This window comes from Nicotiana tabacum, chromosome 3, assembly GCF_000715075.1.
Source record: "Nicotiana tabacum cultivar K326 chromosome 3, ASM71507v2, whole genome shotgun sequence".
NCBI lineage: Eukaryota > Viridiplantae > Streptophyta > Magnoliopsida > Solanales > Solanaceae > Nicotiana > Nicotiana tabacum.
The window spans coordinates 10,259,472-10,283,426 of NC_134082.1; the positions used below are offsets into that span (position 1 = coordinate 10,259,472).

Below are 23,955 nucleotides of genomic sequence, written 5' to 3' on the forward strand. Positions count from 1 at the left end.
ACGAATTTTGCTTATTCCGGACATTATTTGGATCACACATCAGATGACTGTGGAACTGGAGAATGATCACGTGGACGGGTTTGGCTCATGCTTGGACGCTCTTTTTGTGATCGCGGTCACGCTTCAAGAGATAAGTACCGATTTTATGTTTGATTAAAATATGTGATTATGTTTTGTCTATATTACGTGCAAGTAATCCCGGCTATTTGCTTCCGCTGTTTATACCTGTTTTCCATCACGACCGTCATGCAACAGTCACAAATTTCGTCCAAATTGATGAATTACAACATAAAATTACAAAATCTGTCATAATTTTGTATGAATCTGTCCGTCATTAGTATTCCGTCACAAAGTTGTGATATTCTTGTAGAGAATTTATTACCGTACGTAAATACCAAATATGATAATTACACCAATAATACAAAAAATATTTGCATTAGTGTTTATAACTTGTATTATTCCTCCTATGAAATTTATGTTTCATGTTATGAAACATCTGAAAAGCTCTTATATATGGTGCATAGATAATGTTTTTATCTTTCATGTTATGAAACATGTTTTTACGTCACCCAAGAGGAAGAAAGATAATAATTTTATAAGTATTAGTAGTTGATTTAAAAGGTCTTCAAATTAAAACATAGCGAATTTCACTATCAATCTAATTATATACACGCACAAGCTTATGTCATTATAGCTTATTTCCATAAGTTTTACTTTGTCTTTGTCCACATATTCGTCATTGTTCTATTTATATAAGTAAACAAATTTTAGAAATTCATATGATGTACTTCCTCGGCACTTTATGTGACATATTTAATATATATCTTTGTAGAGTCAAAGAATAACTTTTTTTATAATACCTTTTGTAAATATTTTTTAGAAAATTTGAATTACTAACTATATAGTTATTTTTCTTATCTGAATTCACATTAAAAATTAGTCAGTTTAACTTTGTATTCCAAATTTCGTCACATAAAGTGGAATGGAACGAGTACTATTTATAACTTCATCATCATTTTACTATCTTGGCAACCTTTAATAAAAGATATATATCAAGAATTACGAGGAAGTTACACTTTAAGTTTTTCTCCTCCGAATTTTACGAAAAAAGAGCCAATAAAGCTTATGGCTTGTTTGGAGGTACCAAAAGTCATAGTCGTAAACACGTAGAACAAGCGTAGGAAATTTGACTTCAGTAACAACGCTAGAAAAACAAAGTCTTGCTGACTCAGCTCCTATAAATCTAAAACTGGATAAACCTAAGCGTGTCTTTTGTAGGTAAATTGCTATCATAAACATTATGGACTTAAGGATCGTTTGGTACGCAAACTAAATTATCCCGAAATAATAATTCTGAGATTATAATTTTTGGACTAATTTATCTTATCTGGGAGATGGAATAATATAATCCCAAGTTTGATAGGATAAGGTAGGATATCATGTATTAAGACCGGAACAAAATTTATACCATATTTACAGAATAAATTTATACCGTCAATCAAACGTGGTATAAATTTAATCTCATACCTTATTCTGTGTACCATACAACCCGTTAGTAGTCTGATAAAAATTTAAAAACTGCAACTAATATGTTATAAACATATTAAATTACCTTGGTAGCGTAGAAAGAATTTTTATGTTATAAAGCAATTAACTTACATTCAATATTTATCTTTGTAAATTGAAATAGACAATATAAATCCAATCACCATAGCTTGTCAATATTGAAAAAAAACTTAAATAACACCATATGTCATTGTATAGGTGGTCCTAGAATATACCATAATTGGAGTACTCAAAGATGCTATGGTCGATTCCGTTCTATTAATAAATTCTTGTAAAACCCAAAAAATAGCATATATTAGGAACTAGTATTATTAAATGAACACAAAAGAAATAGATTTATACAATAAAATACCTATTATTAGGTAATAATTATAAAAATTCTCTTGATAAATATTACTAATTGGTATCCTGTTAAAAATAATATATTTATCCTACTATTACAAATTAAAATTCACCGATAATTAAAAATAATTCTAATACTATTGATGCATATTCGAGTTTAAATTCTATATAATGATGATGTAAAAATTATCTACACAATAAAATTAATTATCAGATAATTAGTAACTTGATAAATTGCTAATTAGCAATAATGTAACTTTATTTCTTAACCAAACCCATAAAAAACCTGTCATGTTCTACCATGACTTTGACCCGGACAATCCCTAGCCCAAAGCCCAATGCATGTTTGATGAAGCGGTGTCACGCAACACCACTTCCTTGGAAAACTTTACTAAATATAAATATATGTATTAATATTGTAAGGAAACATATAAGTAAGAAAAAATAATATTATTTAACATAAATTGTCTCTTAGTGTCTTGGTTATGTACTTGATTTTGCTTTAAGGGGTCAGAGATTTGAACCTCAACTAGCATATTCTTTTTGCAAATATTTGAGAGTCTCTATTAAAAAATAATTAAATATTAAATAGAATTGAACTCATGACCTTTTCTAACTTAACACTCAACAAAATTAATAGACTAAGGTTATTTCTTGTCCAAAAGTATGATAAGATAAGTTATTATTCCTGTTCTTTTATAAATTTCGATACCGCTTACAAAATTTTTTGCTTACGCCCGTACAAACACCTAGGCCTTGCTAAGGCAAAATATTAAAATTAGCTAACGCTATCACTGGTTAAAATTCATCGATTGTATAATAATAAACCTTTAAATATACGTATATATGACTTAATCAGTCTCTTAGATAAATCCAAAACGTGATGAAAGCAAAAGAAAATAAGCAGAGAAAACGTCGCCGTGAGAAATGACGTAGTTAACTTGTTTGTCCACGCATGAAAACGCCTATAAATTCGGTGGTCATTTTGGTTCATTTACAGAATTCCACGTTCATCTTTTGTGTATTTATCATTTTTGCCTTCTTCTTTAATTACGTGTTCTTCTATCCCAAAATCCTGTAAATTTTTAACTATCTTCCCATATTTCTCTCCCTTTTTCTCTTTCTTTTTGTTATCTATTTTACTACTTCTATTAGTAGAGCTTTATCCATTTAAAGTTATCTTATATTGGATTTAGTTTTTACTACTACTTTATCTTGTTTGGAACAAAAAGAGTAAAAAATAGGGTGTCTATATTATGTCTAAAAAAATCAAAGAAAAATAGTGATCAATTATGTGTGGAATCTTGGCTTTGTTGGGTTGTTCAGATGATTCTCAGGCCAAAAGGGTTCGAGTTCTTGAGCTCTCTCGCAGGCAATTTCCCCTTTCTTTTCTCTTTTATTTTATTACTCCATCATATAATTATTCTACTTTCACCTTTTTTGTTTTTTAATTTCGATTTGTTTGCTTTTTGCTTTCTTCATTTAATGTTCTTGCATTGCTCTAGCTCCTATACGAATAATAGGAGCTAAAGTAATAGAGTGAAGGATTATTTTGGAGCAACGGTAAAGTTATTTTTGTATAGTTCACAGGTTGGAGCCGTAAAAGCAGTTACTAGTGTTTGCATTAGGGTAAGTTGTCTATCAGGAAAGATATTTGTAGCAATTGACCACCCTTTGGCAAAAAATTATGCGTAAAATATTACTACTTGTTATTGATTCAAAAAATATGACTTTGAACATCCTTGTATAGCCTAGTGGCAAAGGGTGTTCAAAATTTTTGAACACCTTTATTGAATTTTCTGGTTTCGTCGTTGCTGTCTACAACACACTCTCGAAGTGCGGCCTTCCCTCAAACCCTACGTGAATATGGAACGCCTAGTGTGCCGGGATGCCCTTTAGGCTGAGTAATAGAGTACTATGTTGATATACCTAAAATACGGAACTGGCACGAGAGATAAATTCAGAATTTATAGCTTAATTATTTAAAATTTATCATTTGATTCATTTCAACCAGAGTTCATTCTAGTAGAGTTTATGTTGCATATTTGTCTGATTTGCACCATTTGTTTTAATGTTCTTGCATTACTCTAATTTATTTATGAATAATAAGCTAAACTAATTGAGTTTATGTTGATGTAACTGACCTGAGTTGGCAGTGATGTTTGGCTACTTGAATTTAAAACAAGATTAAGACTTGTGAGTTGGCAGTAATTGTTTGGATACTTGAATTTAGAACAAGAATAAAACAAGATTAATTAAGGATACATTATTCCTAACCCGGACCCTAATTCTATAGATTGATTATTAAATTTTTCTTGGACCAACCGTCACCGTGACCTGTTCATGATGGTGATGGCAAAAGCCATAATACACTTGATTTCTGTTTTCAATTTTTAAGGTTCTTATTATTATACTTATTATATACTTTGAAAATTATGGGTCAAAATTTTAATATTTGTTATTCCTTCCGTATGTTTGACTCAACTTGGAGTTCATGAAAAAAAAAAAAAATTTTTAAACTTGTGGTCTTAAACAAGTCATCGATATATGTGTGGTTGTGAATCGCCTCGTTAGGATAAAGTAGAAATTTTAAAGTTAAACTATTTCGAAATAAAAAAGTATGATAGTGTTTTTGGGACATACTAAAAAGGAAATAACACATAAAATGGAACAAAGAAGTATATTTTAGTGATTTTTCACATATATATCAGTATTTTGTATCAAAAATGCTGGTTCAGTTGAACTCATTGAACTGGGTGCTCCATCCACCTCCGAGTACTGCAACATGTGACCGGTGGCAGATGCAACCCTTACGTACCAGGGTCATCTGAACCTAGTATAAATATATTTGTGAAAAATCCCTAAAATTTCAATAATTAGTAGATTTAAAACCTTAATTTTAAAACTACAATGAGTTCAGTTTTAAAATCTTTATATGTCAAACCTATCAAGATTAAATCCTGGATCCACCTTTTGCATGTGACAGTACAATAGCCTTTTGTAATTGAAACAAATATTTGAATTTTGGTAACTATTTGATCACATAGGTTGAAGCATCGTGGACCAGATTGGAGTGGGATATATCAACATGGTGATTTTTACTTAGCACATCAACGTTTAGCAATTATCGATCCTGCTTCTGGTGATCAGCCTCTGTTTAATCAAGATAAGACGATTGTTGTTACAGTGAGTGCCTCTAATTTACCTCTTTTTTTTTTCTTTTTTTTTTTTACGATCGCGTTGTTTAGATTATTTATGGATGAAAATTTGTATATTTGATTATTGATTGTGTGCTAAATTTTGCAGGTCAATGGAGAGATTTACAATCATGAGAAACTTCGTAATCTTATGCCTAATCACAAGTTCAGAACTGGAAGTGATTGTGATGTTATTGCACATCTTGTGAGTTAGTTTACTTTTCTCATTGACCAACTTAGGCCAGTGAATTATATTAGGAATTTCGGGTGTTTGGATATGGTCAAATTAGCTTATAAGCACTTATTATCAATTTTAACATTTTTATCCATACACGTAACTGTTCATTCATAAAGTCATTTTAGCACTTGATGCTCATCAACCTATGTTGTTGGGACTCTTCGAAAATGTCAGCCCGATAGCATTTCGGAGAGTCCGAGCAACATAGCAATCAACTACTTTTAATCAGTTAAACGAACATGCTCATAGTGATAACCTCTGGAAAATATGTTATAGTAAATTAGAAAAATTTATACGATGTCTCACTATCGATATGTATTGATCAGTATGAAGAATATGGAGAAAATTTTGTGGACATGTTGGATGGGGTGTTCTCTTTTGTATTGTTGGATACGCGCGATAACAGCTTTCTTGCTGCTCGTGATGCAATTGGAATTACTCCCCTATATATTGGTTGGGGACTTGATGGTAAGATTTTCTATACAATTTTCCAGTTAGAAATTAAAACTGAAGCTATTCCTATTTACTATTGAAGAATCTTGATACATGTTATTTGGTATTTCGTCGTGTTGTTATGTCTCAGGCTCTGTGTGGATTTCATCTGAGCTAAAAGGATTAAATGGTGACTGTGAACATTTTGAAGTTTTCCCTCCCGGTCACTTGTACTCGAGCAAGAATGGCGGGTTTAGGAGATGGTACAATCCTCAATGGTTCTCTGAGGCTATTCCATCAAATCCTTACGACCCCTTAGTTTTGAGACGTGCCTTCGAAAATGTGAGGCTTGTTAATGAATCTAGTGTACAATCTTGGATGTTTTTCTCTCGACTTTGGTTTTAGCACTCAAAAAGTTGTCTGTACAAACGATCTTGGCTATAAGGAGTGGTGGTTAATTTTGCAGGCTGTTATCAAACGATTGATGACCGATGTCCCCTTTGGTGTTCTGCTCTCCGGGGGACTTGATTCGTCTTTGGTTGCTTCTGTCACTGCTCGCTACTTGGCTGGAACAAAAGCTGCTAAGCAATGGGGAGCACAGCTTCATTCCTTCTGTGTTGGTCTCGAGGTCAGACTATCAATCCTGAGCGGAGACATATTTGGGGCGGGTTCTGTGGGTTCAACTGAACCCATTGCTTTTGGTTCGAACCATATATACAAATCCAAGAAAATATAAGATGTGTACATATAATATGACACTCATTCTGAGCCTACTGACGCTAGATACTGGACTCGCCTTTGGTCTTGAGACTTTATAATAGAAAATAGATATTCAATACCAATTTCTGTTTTTCTTTTCTGACTGACAGGGCTCACCAGATCTCAAGGCTGCAAGAGAAGTTGCTGACTATTTGGGAACCGTTCACCACGAGTTCACCTTCACAGTTCAGGTTTGTAAATCGTGTTGCTACTCCGATTTATTCATGTGAGTCTCTTCTGTTTTCCTCCTAGAAAGCAACAAGTGTTCATGTTTTGCAGGATGGAATTGATGCTATTGAAGATGTTATTTACCATATCGAGACATACGATGTAACAACGATCAGAGCAAGCACTCCTATGTTCCTTATGTCGCGTAAGATTAAATCACTGGGAGTTAAGATGGTCATATCAGGGGAAGGCTCAGATGAACTGTTTGGCGGCTATTTGTACTTCCACAAGGCTCCGAACAAGGAAGAATTCCATGTGGAGACATGTCACAAGGTAATAAAACACGTCGGCTCCCTTGGCAAGTCTGATTCTCCTTGTCATTGTTTGTCTCGGGTTGGAATAAATTGCTATAATTCGAGAAGAAATGTTAATCCTGCTCTTTCACTCGCATGCAGATAAAAGCGCTTCACCAATACGACTGTTTGAGAGCAAATAAGGCAACATCAGCATGGGGCTTAGAAGCTAGAGTACCATTTCTGGATAAAGAGTTCATCAACGTTGCTATGAGTATCGATCCTGAATGGAAGATGGTAACAAAACTGAGCTCCAATTGTCAATGAGATGAGAAGCATAACTGAATATGCACGTTCTCTAAAACTTGTTTTTCATCCGTTTCAGATTAAACACGATCATGGTAGGATCGAGAAGTGGGTTCTTAGGAAGGCTTTTGATGATGAGGAGCAACCCTATCTCCCAAAGGTCCACAAAGTCATGTTTTTCCTACTGATTTGCCGATTAGTATGGATCAAAACTAACATGTTTTGTTCTTTTATGTACTCTGCAGCATATTCTGTACCGGCAGAAAGAACAATTCAGTGATGGCGTAGGCTATAGTTGGATCGATGGACTCAAAGCACATGCTGAACAACATGTGAGCTTCTAAATAAATCCAGAACTATTACATCGTTATCGTCCAATTTTCGTTTGTTTTGCTGTCAGCTGATCTTGGAAACAATTCTTTTCTCTCAGGTGACTGATAGGATGATGCTTAATGCTGCACATATCTTCCCTCACAACACTCCAACTACAAAGGAAGCATACTATTACAGGATGATTTTCGAGAGGTTCTTCCCACAGGTACTTATAGCGCGAGACTAGAATCATATATCTCTTAAATGGAAACATGAAAAATAAAGGAGGTGTTTTTTCTCCTTGGAAAAAGTATTTACTACTGATTAAAGCACCTTCATTCACCCATCTTGCTACTTCGCGTACTTTACTAAGTTGTGGTTCTAAAAAAGAAGATTTAGCTTGGTATATTCCATCACGAGGAAGCCACAAAAAGATTCTACTTATAAGAAGTTGGATACTTTTAATGGTGTGAGACCTTTTGGGAAAAACCATGCGGGCTTGGCCCAAAGCCGACAATATCACACCATGTTAAGAGTATCTTTGCTTCGTTTTAGCCAAACAGTACAATAAGTCAATTTTTAAACCATGTTGTTACTATTGTTGGATTTGCAGAATTCAGCAAGGCTAACTGTTCCTGGAGGACCGAGTATAGCTTGCAGCACAGCTAAAGCTATTGAGTGGGATGCTTCGTGGTCGAACAACCTTGATCCTTCCGGTAGGGCTGCAATCGGTGTACATAACTCGGCTTATGACGATCATCTCCCCGATGTTGGTAATGGGAATTTGGACACAACGATCATCGATAATGTGCCGAGGATGGTAGGAGTGGGTGCTGCTGCAGAGCTCACAATAAGGAGCTAGCATTAGTCTACTACTGTCTTCATAACTACTACATGTTTGAAATATTATTATTATTATTTTTATTGTTATTATCATTATTATAGGAAAAGAGCAGCATGTCTTTTAGATATCCTGCTGCATAAAAGAGAATTGGGTAAATGTAAGACTAGAATAAAAATCAAGATCATATATGGAGGTTTTAAAGATCTTGAGCACTCCTAATGTGCAACCTATGGGCTTTAAGCGCTTTCTTGTTGCTGCCTATGTGTCACTTTAATCTTATGTGTAATTTAATCTTTTCCCTTTTTTCTAGATCATGACATGTTTATAGATCAGAATGTATATATGTGAGCTTTGTGCTCTTCCCCACCCCACACCCTCACCCAGCGACGGACCCAGGATTTTGTGTAAGCGGGTTCAATCTTAGAAGTACATTAACGAAGCCATCATGTGCATCCACCACTGCCCCCACTCGCCCGCCCCGGCACCCCAACTTCTGAGACACTCTAAAATGATGTGAGCTGAGCAAGATGGAAGCAATGGTCAAAATCACAATGGATAGATTGGCTTGCCAATTGAATGGATATAAATCAAATTAGACTTTGAAATAGATCACATGAAATCTGTTATTTTGACACAGATGACCCAAGTTCAATAAAATTGAATCACAAGAAGTGATCAATAATTACAAAATGAACAAGATGTATTTGTTAAGCATTTACACCAACAGGAAATGAAACTTTACTCAAGTACATGTTTGATCTTTGTAAAGATGTCCTAAAATGAATTGCATCAATTGTGAGCAAAACATATCAAGCAACAAGAAAAAAGAAAAAAGAGGAAATATACCACCGGTCTTGATTTGTGCGTGTCATTCTTGTGCAAGAGCCATACTAATCTTTTCTGTATCGTTTCAATTTTATCAGACGTCCCGAAAGGAACCAAATATACCAAATGCTAAAAGAAAAGGGCAGTGTAAAAAAGTTGGTTCCAAGTATCAGGCAAACCAGCAAGACACCAATGACTACAATCAGCAGAATGATCAGGATTTGCTCTTTGTTCAGAGGTGAGAGCACCACTATAGATAGAAGGGTGTGCATCTTTTCTCATTGCTGATAGAAAAGTTATGTCCAAAAGAAAAGGAGGGTTGTTCATGTCCCTTATTACTGCCTGCAACACCTTCATTTGATCGGGGTACGTGCCCGGATATGCCGTGCCGGTCATCGGCACTGTCTCGCCGTAACAACTTCTCGACGTCGCCATTGATGTGCCGGTGTTCCATTCGCTTGGGCTGCCATAATTGACGAAGTGTTAGTATATCATCATATCATATCATTCATTGTATTGCGTAAACCGTCTCAATGAACAAATTATTATGTCATATACTATTGTGTTAACCAAAGGGAAGCCTTGGCGCAATGTCCAGAGTTATCATCCAGGAAACATCCTCTTGTTAAAATATAAGATGATGCTACGTATAATAAATCCTATTTGGTTTGGTTTTTCCTCAAACCCCAGCTCAGCATGCGTTTACTATATTGTTTATTTATTTGCACCACATGCGGGTTTGGTTCTTTTTCAGAAATCAAAGACACATTTAATATAGGAAAAAATTAGTTAAGACACGGAATTATCATTCAAATTACAAGCATTTTTGCCAATTCTGATACCATATAAGATTGTGATGACAAGAGTTTAAGTAAAAGTTTAAATTATTAAAGAGTGATATATATTTATTTATTTATTTATTTATTTGTTCTAAAACTGCAACTTCACAAGTAAATAGTAGGAGTATTATTTTAATAGTGCATAATTGTCTATCAGGCCATTGAGTTTTGGAGATCCCACATGTGGGGAAAGCTACTTAATCATATGCAAATATTCCACCAACTAGACACGAAATAAAACAAGTCCATCAACTGTTCCTACAATGGGCCAATATTCGCCTGTTTGCATAAGAATTAAACTAAATAATCCTTTGTCCAACCGATTAAACTAAATATATATATTATTATTATTATTATTATAAAAGAACGAATGTTTTACGCTAAATTTTGAACGATAAAAATATCCCTGAAATATTGATCAACTTTTATACCCTCTAAAAATTAAAATATATTTTGGAAAAAATAATTAGCTTTTGGATAAAACTGTCACACCAAAATACTTATCCTAATACGAGTTCACGTGGAATTCTTATACGAATTAAGCGTCCTACTCATTATTGAAGTTCTAAAGCTATACCACATACACACACACACACACACACATTATTGAAGTTCTAAAGCTATACCAATCCCACATATATATAAGAATACCTTTTTACCAATATAAAAAGGGTTATAGCATGCCTATTTGCCGCATATCTTTTCAGATTACGTAAAGCCGATAGGTACATAGTAAACTTCATATTTTATTGCACACCTACTATGCTATAAGCATGTCCAAAGCTTCTTCTCTTTAAGGTACATCCCAATAACGTATTTTTATTTGCCAACTAATGATAATTTTCCTAACATGGTTTGATATTGTATTTCTTAATGCTAAAAAATTTCAGTTATGTTTGTTTTGGCTTTACTTTTCAGTGAATTTACTTTTTTAATGATATACTTGATTAGTAATTATTATGGTAAATAAAATAACTCAGTATACATATTTCTTGTAATTAGCTACATGGTTGCACGGTAGAGATAGAAAAAGTGGTTCGTGAAAATTTATTATGTCACTTTATATCTTACATACATAAAAGATGATTTTTATATCTTTCATCAATTATGATTAATATAGTTTCCTATATCATGGTGCATATTAGGGCTTAACCTAATAATTGAGACTTTATATCAAGTAAGATTTTTTTCTATTAGATTTTAGTAAATCATCGCCGCCACAAACATTATTTGACAATGCTAGATATATAGCCTCCTTTTGTAAGGACTATGCTACGTGAACATTGATTTTGATAATTGAGATGAGTTTGTTTAATATGAAGCATGAAGCAACTTGCAAATTGAAAGCTTGAAGATCGAGAGCTATATCAATTCCTGGTTATTTTTCTAATATATTCCATTGGATAAAACTGTAATAGTTTTCTAATACGTGTTTAAACTAAAGCCAGAATTACCCAAAATAAAATCTAACTAACTGAATTAGATTGATCAATTGTGTCGGTTCAAGCGACATGCAATCATTTGTTGAATAATGTATTAGCACTAATTTTCAACATCTTAAATAGTGTTAATGTCAATTGCTTCATAATTTTTTTGACAATAATTTTTGTGATTGAGGTAACATACTCGTGCAATGCACGTATATATAGAAATTAGTCCTAATAAATTTGACTGACTATTTATATAAATATTCCTATTAGGAAAAGTAAATAGTAAATTCAATTGGCTATTTATGTAAATATCGCTACTTTAAGACTCTATTGTAGTAGGGAGAAATTCAAAAATAGCCAGATTTAGTAGTCATTCAAAAATAGTCATAGTTTTAAAAGTAATCTAAATTTAGCCATTTTTCATGTAAAGATAAATTTGAACGAAAACACTGTTCAAAATCAGGAAATTACTTCAGCAAAATATACTGGAGTTTCAGCATAAATATAATGGAACTCCAGCATAGTATAATGGAGTTCCAGCATAAGTATATTGGAACTCCAGCATAATATACTGGAGTTCCAGTATAATATACCGGTCCAACATAATATGCTGGAAGTTCATACACAGGTGCTCCAATCTCCAGTATATTATGCTGCAACTTTCTGCGTGCTCATAATATGCTGGAAGTTCATACACAGGTACACCTATCTCCAGTATATTTTGTTGGACCGATTTCTGTTGCAGCAAAATAATGGTTATTTTTAATGACTTTACAAACGATGACTATTTTTGAATGACCAGTCGAAAAACTAGTTAGCTCGTGCTATTTTTACGTTGTAGACTTGTAGTATTATTACAGTCCAACAAACAAAACGGTGTCGACAACTGACTTCACCTCAACATCTATTCATCATGTTCTCTACTGTACAATTACTATATATAGTTATACATATTAGGTGTGGAATAAATACTAAAATTATAATAGGGTTTTTTTTTTTATATTTATGCAAATCATGAAGGTAAAATAAGAATTCAAGCTAAGAAAACAGTGTTTGGATTAATTTTAGTTAGTTTTTAATTGGAAAAACATTTTTCGTCTGGAAATAGTTTTTGGAAAGTTGTTTTTGCAATGTATTGCATTAAGTGCTTTTCGCAAACAAAGATCAACGATGTAATACACAAATTTATTAAACTATCACTCATCGGGAGACATTATCATGTGAAAATTACAATTATTAATGAAAGACATGCATCGTGATTGAACTAATCAACTATTATGATAGTCAAATTAACACCTTCAGTTTGTTTGGTGATAAATTTGTTTTCTTGGTCTTTTGTTGAAAAACTAATTTTTTTCCAAAATTGAACAAAATTTTGTTTTCCAATCAAGTATTCAGTATTTTGAAGCAAATGCTAATTTTCACAATATTTTGTTCCAATTCAAACAATTTATTATATTTCCTACTTCAAAATCTTATCCAAATTACTAATTTAAACATACCTTTCAAATCATGTAGGGTTTGTCCAACTTGGAGTGCAACCTAAGAAGCTATGATGGTCAATTACAGCTAGGCTGGGGAAAGGTCCCCACACGACTAAACCACTAAAAGTAGGGGTGTACATAGGTCGGGTTGGTTCAGATTTTACAATTATCAAACCAAACCAATTATGTCGGGTTATTAAATCTAAAAACCAAACCAAACCAATAAAATTCGGGTTTTTCACTCTCGGGTTTTCTTGGGTTTTCGGATTTTTTCGGATTTTTTTCCGGTAAAATCTTCGTGGAACAAAACAAATAAATTGTGCTCAAAATATTTCTTTAGTCCTAGTAAGATACAACTATATAAAGTATTTTTCAAGAAAATAATACAAAATATGTGATATGTCATGGCATTATCCTAAAATATTCAACAATAAGGACAATAAAATTATATAATATAAATATTACTAATTAAAAAGTCATAATAAAAATAAACATAATCTAAAAGTACTAAGTCATGCTAAAATAAGTAGACTAATAAGAGAGTATTAATTACATGACTAAACGCTAAAGGAAAAATAAAAATAGGTTATGCATTTTTATCTAAATTTTTGCAAAACAAAAAATAGATATTCAATACATTCTCGTTCGTAGTATTGAATTGAATATCTTTTGTTAGCATTAATATTGATTTGATTTTGGTTTGGGCTTTTGCTTAGCACAACTTAATTTACTAATGTTAATAGCTATAAAACCTATTGGAATATTCAAAAGTTCTAAGCCCAAACTTGAAATAATACCTCAAAAGATAAAATTATGAAATCTTTTAAGAAATATTTATAAATTACATCACAATAATTATATTTATATATTAAATATATCTAAAATTTCTATATATGTAATGTCGGGTTGGTTTGGTTTCGGTTTGACTTTCTTTAGTTAAAACCAAACCAAACCAATTATGGTCGGGTTTTTTTTCCAACACCAAACTAAATCAAACCAAACCATAGTCGAATTTTTTTTTCTCAGTTTCACTCGGATTATCGGGTTGTTGCGATTTGTCGGTTTCCTTTGTACACCCCTAACTAAAAGTTTGGGCAAAATACAAAACTGGCTTCCAAAAAGTGTGTGTGTGTATGTATGTATATATATATACACACAAAATATACATTTTATTAGTTATTATTTTTGGAAGCGGCTTAAAATTGACAGTTTCTAAAAAAAATTCTTTTTACCCTAGACATGCACTAAAGGGGCCGGTCCAACAAAATTTGCAAAAAAACAAGAACAACAAATGTTATACTCCAATCCTGGGAAAGTTAAGATCAGTTATATAAATTCTTATTACTCGTATTGCTCCATTATTTAAGCTTGTGTGAGCCCAACATTATTTAATATTAGATCGAGAAGGGCTTAAGGAGAATAACATGACTAGTGAGAATTTATATAGTCGATTCCAATTTGATTGAAATTGAATATCCATATAACAATTTTGCACCACAAGTAGAGAGAGAGTTGACATACTTGTAATGTGTAGGTGAAATGCCCTGAAAGAAGATTCTGGTTCTACTTTTGTCAATATTGGCATCAATCCATCTTGCCCATGTCCTTAGGCCTCTCTCTAATGCCACTAGCCTGTTCATATCCTCATACAATGTCCCTCCTGCATCCATATAATCCCACCTGTACATAGAGGCGAATTCAAGATTTTAAATGGGCGTTTGGACATAAGAATTATGAAATTTCGAAAAAATATGAAGAAAACAATTCAAGTGAAAATGATTTTTAAAAATTAAAGTTGTGTTTAGACATAAATACAATTTGGAGCTGTTTTTTATTTTTATCCAGTGACTTGAACTGAAAATTTTAAAAAATAGCTTTTTGGAGTTATTTAAATCTCTGAAATATTCCAAAACTTAACTTCAAATGAAATTTGAAATTTTCATAGCCAAACACTGATTCCGAATTAAGTGAAAAGTTTCTCAAAAGAGTGAAAAAAAATTATGGCCAAACGGGCTTTAAGTTTATGAGTTTTTATACCAATCCCAAATATACGAAAATAATCGGATCAACATATACGGTATCGAGCTAAATATTCTTATACACTAAATGAAAACTTTAATACAAATATAGATTCTAGGCCAAAAATTAGAGTTCACTTGAACGCGTAACCATTGCACTAGATCCGCCCTGTCTGCAATCATTTCCCCCTTAATTTCATGTCAATCTTCAAACTTTATTATCCTACATATGATTCAAAACTAGTCTTTTTTTTTTTTTTACATTTGGACAAGGTTATACCCCAATTAAGATTCTAAAGAAAAAGAAAAAAGGCTAAAAACGAATGCCAAAGTGAATGTGGGGCAGTATGTTTACCCTTGGAGAGAGCCTTTGTGTGTCCACCAATGGCCAGTGTTGAAAGAGAGAACATCTACACCTTTCCAAGCATTGGAATTCTTACTTATATCATCCAATCTCAGCACATTCTTCCCTTGTACTGAGTCTATATCTACCAAATATGGTGTTCTGTAAAATGATACACTCACTCCATAATCCTGTCATTTACCCAAATCCACAAATTGTAACTCCAAATTAGTGTACAAAAGTAAAACACACAATTTATTTTTTAACAACACTACTAATCAGAGATGGCAAAATTAACTCTATGTTTTAGCAACAACAATAACAAACCCAGTAAAATTTTATAGGTGGGGTTTGGGGAGGGTAGTGCGTACACAGACCCCTACTTGGGGAGATAGAGAGGTCGTTTCTAATAGATCTTCGACTTCTTACTCTATGTTTTAGCAATTCGTCAAATTTTCCCACGTTCGAACGGGTGCGTTTGTTGACTTGACCCAACGAGCTAAATCCGAAATGACTTACTATCAAGTTATTGATTCGACGGTTCAAAATATTATAAACAGATAGGTCAAAATACAACTCAAACCCAAAAATATAAAATAAAATTTGGAGATTGAAAAATATATAAACTCAAAAGAACTTAAGCTAACAATTTAAGAAAAATACATTAGTGTTCACGTGTTTAAAAAAAAATGAGAAATGAAGTGAGGTCAATCATATTAACCGAGTTGAGTTATTAGGAAAAATGACATTGTATAGCCTCTCTCAAAATAATAACAATATATATGTATGTATGGTATATAGAAAAAAATATACAAATTTTATACACTTTTGCGGCTACCAAATATAAATAGTTTTGGTGGCTGACTAAAAGTGATCTTTGCCCAGAGTTATTATCCATTATTTGATCCGACCATTTTTACAGGGTGAAATTCAAAAATAGCCAGATTTACAAGTGGTAATTAAAAAATAGTCACAGTTTCAAAAGTAATCGAAATTTAGCCACTTTTCATGTAAAGATAAACCTGAACGAAAACACTGTTCAAAATCCGAAAAATATTCCAGCATAATATAATGGAGTTCCAATATAATATACTGGACTTCCAGTATAATATACTAGTCCAGCATAATATGCTGGAAGTTTATACATAGGTGCATCAATCTCCAGTTCTTATGCTGGAACTTTCCGTACTGCAAAAAATAGTGGTTATTCCTCAGTGACTTTGCAAACGCTAACTATTTTTCAATTACCAGTCCGAAAACTGACTAGCCCGTGCTATTTTAACATTTTACGTGAGCAAATATTTGACAGGACCCTTTTATTGGCTTGGCTTGTTTGATTCAATTTCGTTCATTTGCCACCTCTACATTATTAATTATAAAAAGATTATAAATAAATATAAAAAAAAAAAAAAAAAAAAAAATAACCAGAAATTTGAAAGTAGAGATAGGATCACCCGTGATCATCTGTGTTCGAGCTCGTGGGACCGCAGCTGAAATCATACAAATCAACGACTGCCATTGGTTCCTTCCTAAAGAATCACCAACATACATCACTGTCTTTCCTCTCATTTTCCTCACAAAGTCCAGCCCATTAAACCTACCAAAAAATGCAAAAATTAACCCAACAATTCAACAACCAAAAATAAAGAAGTTATTCACTCTATTAAATAAATTTAAAAAGTCAAGTTAACAGAGGCAAATGAAGCATATTTCGATATAGAAAATAAATACATATGTAAATAGCTAAAATTTGAATAAATATTAAATTTTAAACTTATAGTTTCAAAAGTATAACATGCAGAACCTAAAAGTTGAATTTATCACGTTTAAATTCTGAATCCGACGTAGAGGTATATGAAAGAAAAAGTAAGTAAACAGCTAAAACATGTCAACTAGCACTAACAATATAAAACATAGTATATAGTTATACTGTTACGGTATATAGCTTAAATCTAAGATAAAAAGCATTCAAATATGGAAACTTTTTTTTTTTAAAAGCTAAAGGTCGAACCCTTCAAACTCAAATTCTGAAATTTGCTTTTAGTTAGTAACATGAAAAAAAAAAGACAAGTGAACAGATAAAACATGTCAAATTGTGCCGACAGTATAAATAATGATTATACAATGTATATAATAGGGGCGAAGCTACGCGGTGCTAACGGTGATCACTTGATCATTTTTCGTCGAAAAATTATGGCATATATATAAGTCAAATATTAATAAATTTTAGAGGTATAACATATACTAAATACTCTTTGTCGGAAAATTTTTTCCACTTTCAAATTTGAACACTTTTGAGAAATTCCTGACTTCGCCATATAATTAAAATCCAACATACAAAACGAGCAAAGAATGAAAGTTTATTCGAGAAAACAGAATTGCAGGTACCTGGGAATATCACAATTAGCAGGTTTCCATCTATATTTAAGATAATCTGTATCAGGTCGACCAAAATTTTGGCAATTAAATTGTGGATCAATAATGGGACAAGAAGAAGATTGGTATAATGGATAAGTTTCATCATAAACCCATGAACCCATAAATAGAGAACATGAAGTAATATTAGCCAAAAGATTTGGCCTTTTATGTTGATTTGGATGGTTTTTTAAAGCTGCAAATGAAACTACAGAAAAATATAGTAAAAGAAGACATATTAAAGAAGAAGAAGAAGAAGAAGAATGTGTAGAAGAAAGAAGATTCATTGGAGAAAATTAAGGGAACAGAGAATAACAACAGAGAGAAGAAAAGAAAGAGGAAAGGAAGAAGAATATGTTATTAATGTATGTGTTTTAGTAGTATATATATATATTATTATAAAGGGAAGAGAAATGGGCAACAGAGGGAATGGGAATTTTTGTTGCTTAGTGTGCATGTGAAGATAACTTAGATTCAAGAATCAGGGACGGATTTAACATTTTCTGTCTAAAGTATCACGAGTGTTAAAGCCTAAAATAAAATTGGGCGGGCACCCTATTTCGTCGCTCATATTTAATCTATACCTATTTTTTTTTTAAAGTTTTAATTTATACTCACTATTTAAACAACTTCAGGCCACTTTCTCCTCCTCCTTCTTTTTTTGAATGCTGAAGATTAAGATATTGTTATGTGTTCTAGCCTAACTTATATATGCTATTTTAGCTCTTTACAACTAGGAATTAGCTTTTGGACCGTCCAGTTCGAAAATTCTAATTTTAATTGCTATTGAAACATGAAAGCACGACTTGATTCCCTGTGCATTAGGTGAAATGTTACTTTTACTAATGGTCTTGTTTTATAGGAGTATTGCTTTTCAAATTTCCTGATAATTTCATTATAGCAACTGGATTTTAATGACAACTTGTCATTGTTGTTTTAGAACTTCAGCTCTAAGAATGCAAATATAAACAAAAACTTCACTCCTAGAATGCTGAAGTTCAGCAAATACAAAACAAACTTCAGCCCTGAAGTTCATCACAAACATAACAAAACTTCAGCTAAAACATGCTGAAGTTCAGAAAATATAGAACAAAACTTCAGCTAAAACATGCTGAAGTTCAGCAAATAGAGAACAAAACTTCAGCTACTAGAATGCTTAAGTACAACAATTACAAACAAAAACTTCAGCCAACACTTGGTTCAACAATTTTTGTTACTTCAGGCTCGTCTACTAGAATGCTGAAGTTTGCGTGATTGTATTTGCTACTTCAGGCCCGTATGCCTGAAGTTACACGAAAAGTGGGTATACTTGTAATTTTTTTTGTAAAGCGGGTATAAGCTAAAACGTGACCCCAAAAGCGGGCATAGATGCAAATGCCCTATTTTAAGCATAGACAGACCCAAAATTTAAAGGTTACGGATACACTTTACATTTATATTGCTATTTTTAAAGACATATACATGTATATATGAAATTGTTACCAAACTTTTTGAGGGCCGATGACTTTTGTCTTTATAACATAGGTGGGTTAGCCACTTTTTAAAGTGGTATTTACTTTTTATCCAGTATTTTTAATACCGAGCAAAAGTAGCCACTGGTCTATTAAAATTAATATGAAAAGACAGTGTTGCCCTTTCTTCTATCTCTTTTCTGTCCATGTTCTCTTCCTTGCCAGTCTCTCCGTCTCCTTTTTCTCCGGCGAAATCTTTCTGCTCTATGCTAAAAGTCCTAATTTTTGTTTTATTCCCTTATTGTGATTTTGGGTAAAAGTTCGTATTTTAATTGTGTTGCTATACTTTTTCATTTTCTCTTTGTTTGAATGTGCAGAGTTCCTGAACTTAGAGTTTCGTGTTCAAAACATAAGGACATGTAGTCCTTAACTTAAAGTTACAAATTCAAAAGTTAAGTACAGGTAGTCCTAAACTTAGAGTTACAAGCTCAAAATCTATGGACAGGTAGTGCTTAACTTAGACTTACAAGCTCATAAATTAAGGACAGCTAGTCCTGAACTTACAGTAACAAGCTCAAAAGTTAAGGGCACTTGGTCCTAAACATAGAGTTGGAAGTTCAAAAATTAAGGACACTTAGTCCTTAACTTAGAGTTACAAGCATAGAAATTAAGGACATGTAGTCCTGAACTTCGAGTTCCAAGTTCAAAAGTTAAGGACACGTAGTCTTGAACTTAGAGTTGCAAGTTCAAAAGTTAAAAACACTTGGTCCTGAACTTTATGAGCAGAAAGGTATTTTCGTCCAGACGGGTAAAAGTTTATTAAAACAGTGGCTAAGACTAAAGATATTTTAAACAGCGGCTTAAAAGTAAATACATATCTTATTACTAGTTAACTGTGCACTTTTCCCCGTCTTTGGTTTTATGTTCTTTACAGTGACAGTGTAAATTTTTTAAAACATTGCGTTAAATAGATATGTAACAATAGGTAAGTTATTGTAAGCCTGCCATGATAACCTGGAAAATAAGACACTTCGTTTGTCCCAATTTGTATGGTACTTTTTGTTTATGTGAACTTTGACCGCTATTTTAAAATGTATTTTTTTCATCGTATTGACATATTCAACTTATAGTATTTTTGTACGGTTTTTGAATATTTAAATTTTAATTTTAAAATATTAAATTAATGTAATCTATTTTAGCTTAAAAAATTAATCAATTAACTCTCGAAAAGTTCTGCATAAATGGGGGCAGAGGGAGTAATAATTTGCTGCAGCTAATTAAATTGCAAGAACAGTGTACAATATATATGACTTAAATCCTTGTACGAAATATTAATATATATGGATAGATTTATATATATGTATAGTATAAAACGGTTTAAACTAGGAGTGTTTTAACTTATTATAATATATTGTCTGCTTTATATTACATATAATTAATTTAACTTTTTACAGATAATTATTTGTACCGCCCAGAATTGTGCTGAAATGGATATAGGATTTCTTTATGCTTAATCAGAGATTTTTGATTCGAACCTGGGAATATACAAACTCGTGGCCATAGAGTGCCCTTTTAATGGGCCTTACGTGATCAAATCTAGATTAATAGGGACCCTAAAGTGCATATCAGCCATCGGATAAAAAAGGTGATTACTTGTAATTATCTTTTACGGGATTTGATATTGTAAAGATTCTTTTAATACTACCCTGTAGAAGTTAAACTCGGTATACACTTAAAAATAGTTTAAATATATACTCTTAGAGCCCGTTTGGACATAAAAAAAAATTAACTTCTTTCGAATTCTTTTTACTTTTTTTTTTCGAAATCCGTGTTTGGCCATAAAATTTTTAATTTTCACTTAAAGATGAATTTTAGAATTTTTCAAAAATTTAAAAAACTCCAAAGGGTTGTTTTCCAAAATTCACTCAAATCACTTACAAAATTTCAAAAAGCAACCCAAAATTATATTCATGTCCAAAAACAACTCTAATTTTCAAATACCACTTTCACTTAAAATCTTTTTTCACTTTTTTTTTTTAAAATTTTACAATTTTTATATCCAAACGCCCACTTATAATTGAAGTCGAAAACATCGGGAATTACTACTCTCATACTATAGTACACCTATGATTCACGTGTGTTAGTTACAATGTAGGCCTGTTGGTGAAGTAGCGGTGGGTGTGGCTGTTGGAGATGGACTTGTGACTGCTTTGATTTCATCACAATTATTAACCCTTAAAGCAGTTGAGAATTTGGACTCAACTTTTGTCATTATTGTATCCACTTGGATTAAATTACAATAAAAGTATTGGACAGTACTTTTATGTTTACTCGTGAATACTTTCCTGTTTTGTCTGGAGTATCAATTTTGTGCATAATTTATAGAACTACTTTCTAAACTGAATTAAGTATATATTTTTTTCCTTCTATTATTGATATAGAAATTATGTACTTACGCTCTCAGTTAGCTGTCTTGCCAACTGTTTTCTATAGACACACCACGCTATTTGGTGGCAACTAATTGCCAAGTTTTATATATATATATATATATATATATGCGCGTGCGCGTGTGTGTCACGATCCGGAATTTTCATCGTCGGGATCGTGATGACGCCTAACATTTTACTTACTAGCAGTGGCGGAGCCATAGTTTTTATTAAGGGGAATCAAAATATAAAGAAACAAACTCATCAAGAAGTCAAGGGGTGTCATTATATAGTATATATACATATTTTTAAAAAAATTACCGAGTTAAACCGTATAATTTTCCGACCAAGGGGTGTCGACACCCCTTGGGTACATGTGGTTTCGCCACTGCTTACTAGGCGAGCCAACGTTAGAGATCATTAAGCCAAATTCTTATGTTTTTCGGTGATAAACATCAATATGTCATAACAAGGTAAAAAGAAAAGCGCGAAAATCGATAACAACTTTAATACTTATATACAGCTACCCAGAATCTGGTGTTACAATCCACGAACTACTAAGATTTAGCTACAAGTAAGGTGTCTGAAGGAAATACAACTGTTTTCGATACAAATGAAACAGTAAAGGAAATGCATAGAAGGGAATGTCAGGGCCTGCGAATGCCAACAAGACTACCTTAGGTCTCCAAACAGATCAAGCTAGCAGCTAGACTCAGGGTCAACTCGGTCCGGTACCAAAATCTACACAAAAAGTGTAAAGTACAGTATCAGTACAACCAACCCCATGTACTGGTAAGTGTCGAGTCTAACCTCGGCGAAGTAATGACGAGGCTAAGACAAGACACATTAATAAACCTGTGTAGTTAAACAATATACAAGCACAATAACAACTACCAGAAGCTGAACAAAATAATAACGGGAGGGGAAATATGTTGAGGGGAGTACAAGATAAAGAAAATTGTAATAGAGAAGAAACCACAACAGACAATATGCTTTGCACCAATGAAAGTATTAAACACAGTAAAAACAAGTGTATGACATCATCCTTCGTGCTTTTACTCTCAACCTCACCATAATAATTAACAGAAAGGGCACAGCATCACCCTTCGTGCATTAACTCTCATCCTCACTATATAAACAAAAGAAACGGGACGGTATCACCTTTTGTGTAATAACTCTCACTCACAATACATTACACGACATTACCCTTCGTGCTTTAACACTCTCCCTTACCAAAACAATGAACAGTAACAATAGAGAGATAAAAATATCAAGAATCAGTCTTACTTCAATATTTAGTTCCACAATACCAACCTAAACTTTAAGTTAATACTCAATCAATACCAAATTCTGTAAAACATGAGAAGAGTTGCTCAACATAATGAATAGCTAGCTCCATAATCCCTCAAGCCAAAGTTAATCACGACACTTACCGAGCTCCAACGGCCAAACTCACAGCTCAATCATAGCTTTTCCCTTCATACAAGCCTCTGGACCAATAGAATCTAGCAATTTACCAACCAAACAATTCAAATAAAGCCTTAGGATCTACCCACGATTACAAAGAATTCAATTTAGGTCATTTTTAAAAAATCAACACCCAGGCCCGCTTGGTCCAAACTCAAAATTCGGACAAAAACTCAATTACCCATTAACCCCCGAGCCCGAATATATAATTGATTTTGAAATCCGACATCAATTTGAAGTCTAAATCCCTAAATTCTACCTAAAAACCCCCAATTTCACCATGAAAACCTTAAATTTTTGGTTGAATCTTATGGAAAAGTAGTGAAAGATTGAAAGAAATTAGTTTAAGATCACTTACCAATGATTTGGGGAAGAAAAGTTCTTTGAAAAATCGCCTCTTGTGGTTTAGGTTTTGAAAATTTGGGAAATGAATCAAAAATTTCGTCTAAGTCATCTTTTGTTCAGCTGCATGTATCACATTTGCGAACAAAACTTCGCATTTGTGAATGAACAATGTTTTCGCAATTGCCATAAAAGGTTCGAAATTGCGAATGAACAGTGTCGCACCAGAAACCAGCAAAACCCAAACTTTTCTGAAATGATCCGAAACCACCCCGAAACTCATCTGAAATCTCCCGGACACAAACCATATGTGAATTTCAATCATAAAACACGTTACGGACCTGCTTGCGCACTCAAAATACTGAAAGAGGTCGTCTCAACCTGATATTGACCATGGTCAGACTCCTAAATTTCTTAACTTTACTAGTTTTTCAACCAAAGAACCAAAAATACACTCA

The 23,955-nt window shown here is 32.8% G+C and overlaps 2 protein-coding genes and 1 non-coding gene across 3 annotated transcripts; 1 reads left to right on the forward strand and 2 right to left on the reverse strand.

The window, feature by feature from the left end:
- The first annotated feature begins 2,899 nt into the window (after window positions 1–2,899).
- LOC107790669 (asparagine synthetase [glutamine-hydrolyzing]) lies at window positions 2,900–8,766 on the forward strand. The gene is made up of 13 exons (XM_016612623.2): window positions 2,900–3,280; window positions 4,956–5,094; window positions 5,215–5,310; window positions 5,670–5,811; window positions 5,927–6,117; window positions 6,242–6,403; window positions 6,645–6,725; window positions 6,814–7,035; window positions 7,158–7,292; window positions 7,381–7,461; window positions 7,547–7,633; window positions 7,732–7,839; window positions 8,227–8,766. Exons 1-13 carry the CDS (start codon window positions 3,201–3,203, stop codon window positions 8,473–8,475), a joined length of 1,773 nt encoding a protein of 590 aa, XP_016468109.1. The 5' UTR covers window positions 2,900–3,200; the 3' UTR covers window positions 8,476–8,766.
- Window positions 8,767–9,142: 376 nt separating this feature from the next.
- Window positions 9,143–18,180, reverse strand: LOC107803370 (protein PMR5). The gene is made up of 5 exons (XM_075249209.1): window positions 17,785–18,180; window positions 16,822–16,993; window positions 15,409–15,587; window positions 14,557–14,715; window positions 9,143–9,745 (listed from the first exon to the last, which is right to left on the reverse strand). The coding sequence occupies exons 1-5, from the start codon at window positions 18,096–18,098 to the stop codon at window positions 9,412–9,414; spliced, it is 1,158 nt and encodes a 385-aa protein (XP_075105310.1). The 5' UTR covers window positions 18,099–18,180; the 3' UTR covers window positions 9,143–9,411.
- LOC142179731 (U6 spliceosomal RNA) lies at window positions 9,294–9,396 on the reverse strand. Its single transcript, XR_012708270.1, has one exon. It is a non-coding gene; the product is annotated as a U6 spliceosomal RNA (small nuclear RNA).
- Window positions 18,181–23,955: the final 5,775 nt, after the last annotated feature.

Excerpts from the sequence above, each read along its gene's own strand:
- LOC107803370 (XM_075249209.1), bottom strand. The coding sequence starts at position 18,098 with ATGAATCTTCTTTCTTCTACACATTCTTCTTCTTCTTCTTCTTCTTTA. Across the intron at positions 16,994-17,784 it reads GCTAATTGTGATATTCCCAG|GTTTAATGGGCTGGACTTTG; the intron begins GTACCTGCAATT and ends ATTTTTTGGTAG. Across the intron at positions 15,588-16,821 it reads TCTCTACTTTCAAATTTCTG|GATTATGGAGTGAGTGTATC; the intron begins GTTATTTTTTTT and ends GGTAAATGACAG.
- LOC107790669 (XM_016612623.2), top strand. The coding sequence starts at position 3,201 with ATGTGTGGAATCTTGGCTTTGTTGGGTTGTTCAGATGATTCTCAGGCC. Across the intron at positions 5,311-5,669 it reads GTGATGTTATTGCACATCTT|TATGAAGAATATGGAGAAAA; the intron begins GTGAGTTAGTTT and ends TGTATTGATCAG. Across the intron at positions 7,293-7,380 it reads TCGATCCTGAATGGAAGATG|ATTAAACACGATCATGGTAG; the intron begins GTAACAAAACTG and ends CATCCGTTTCAG.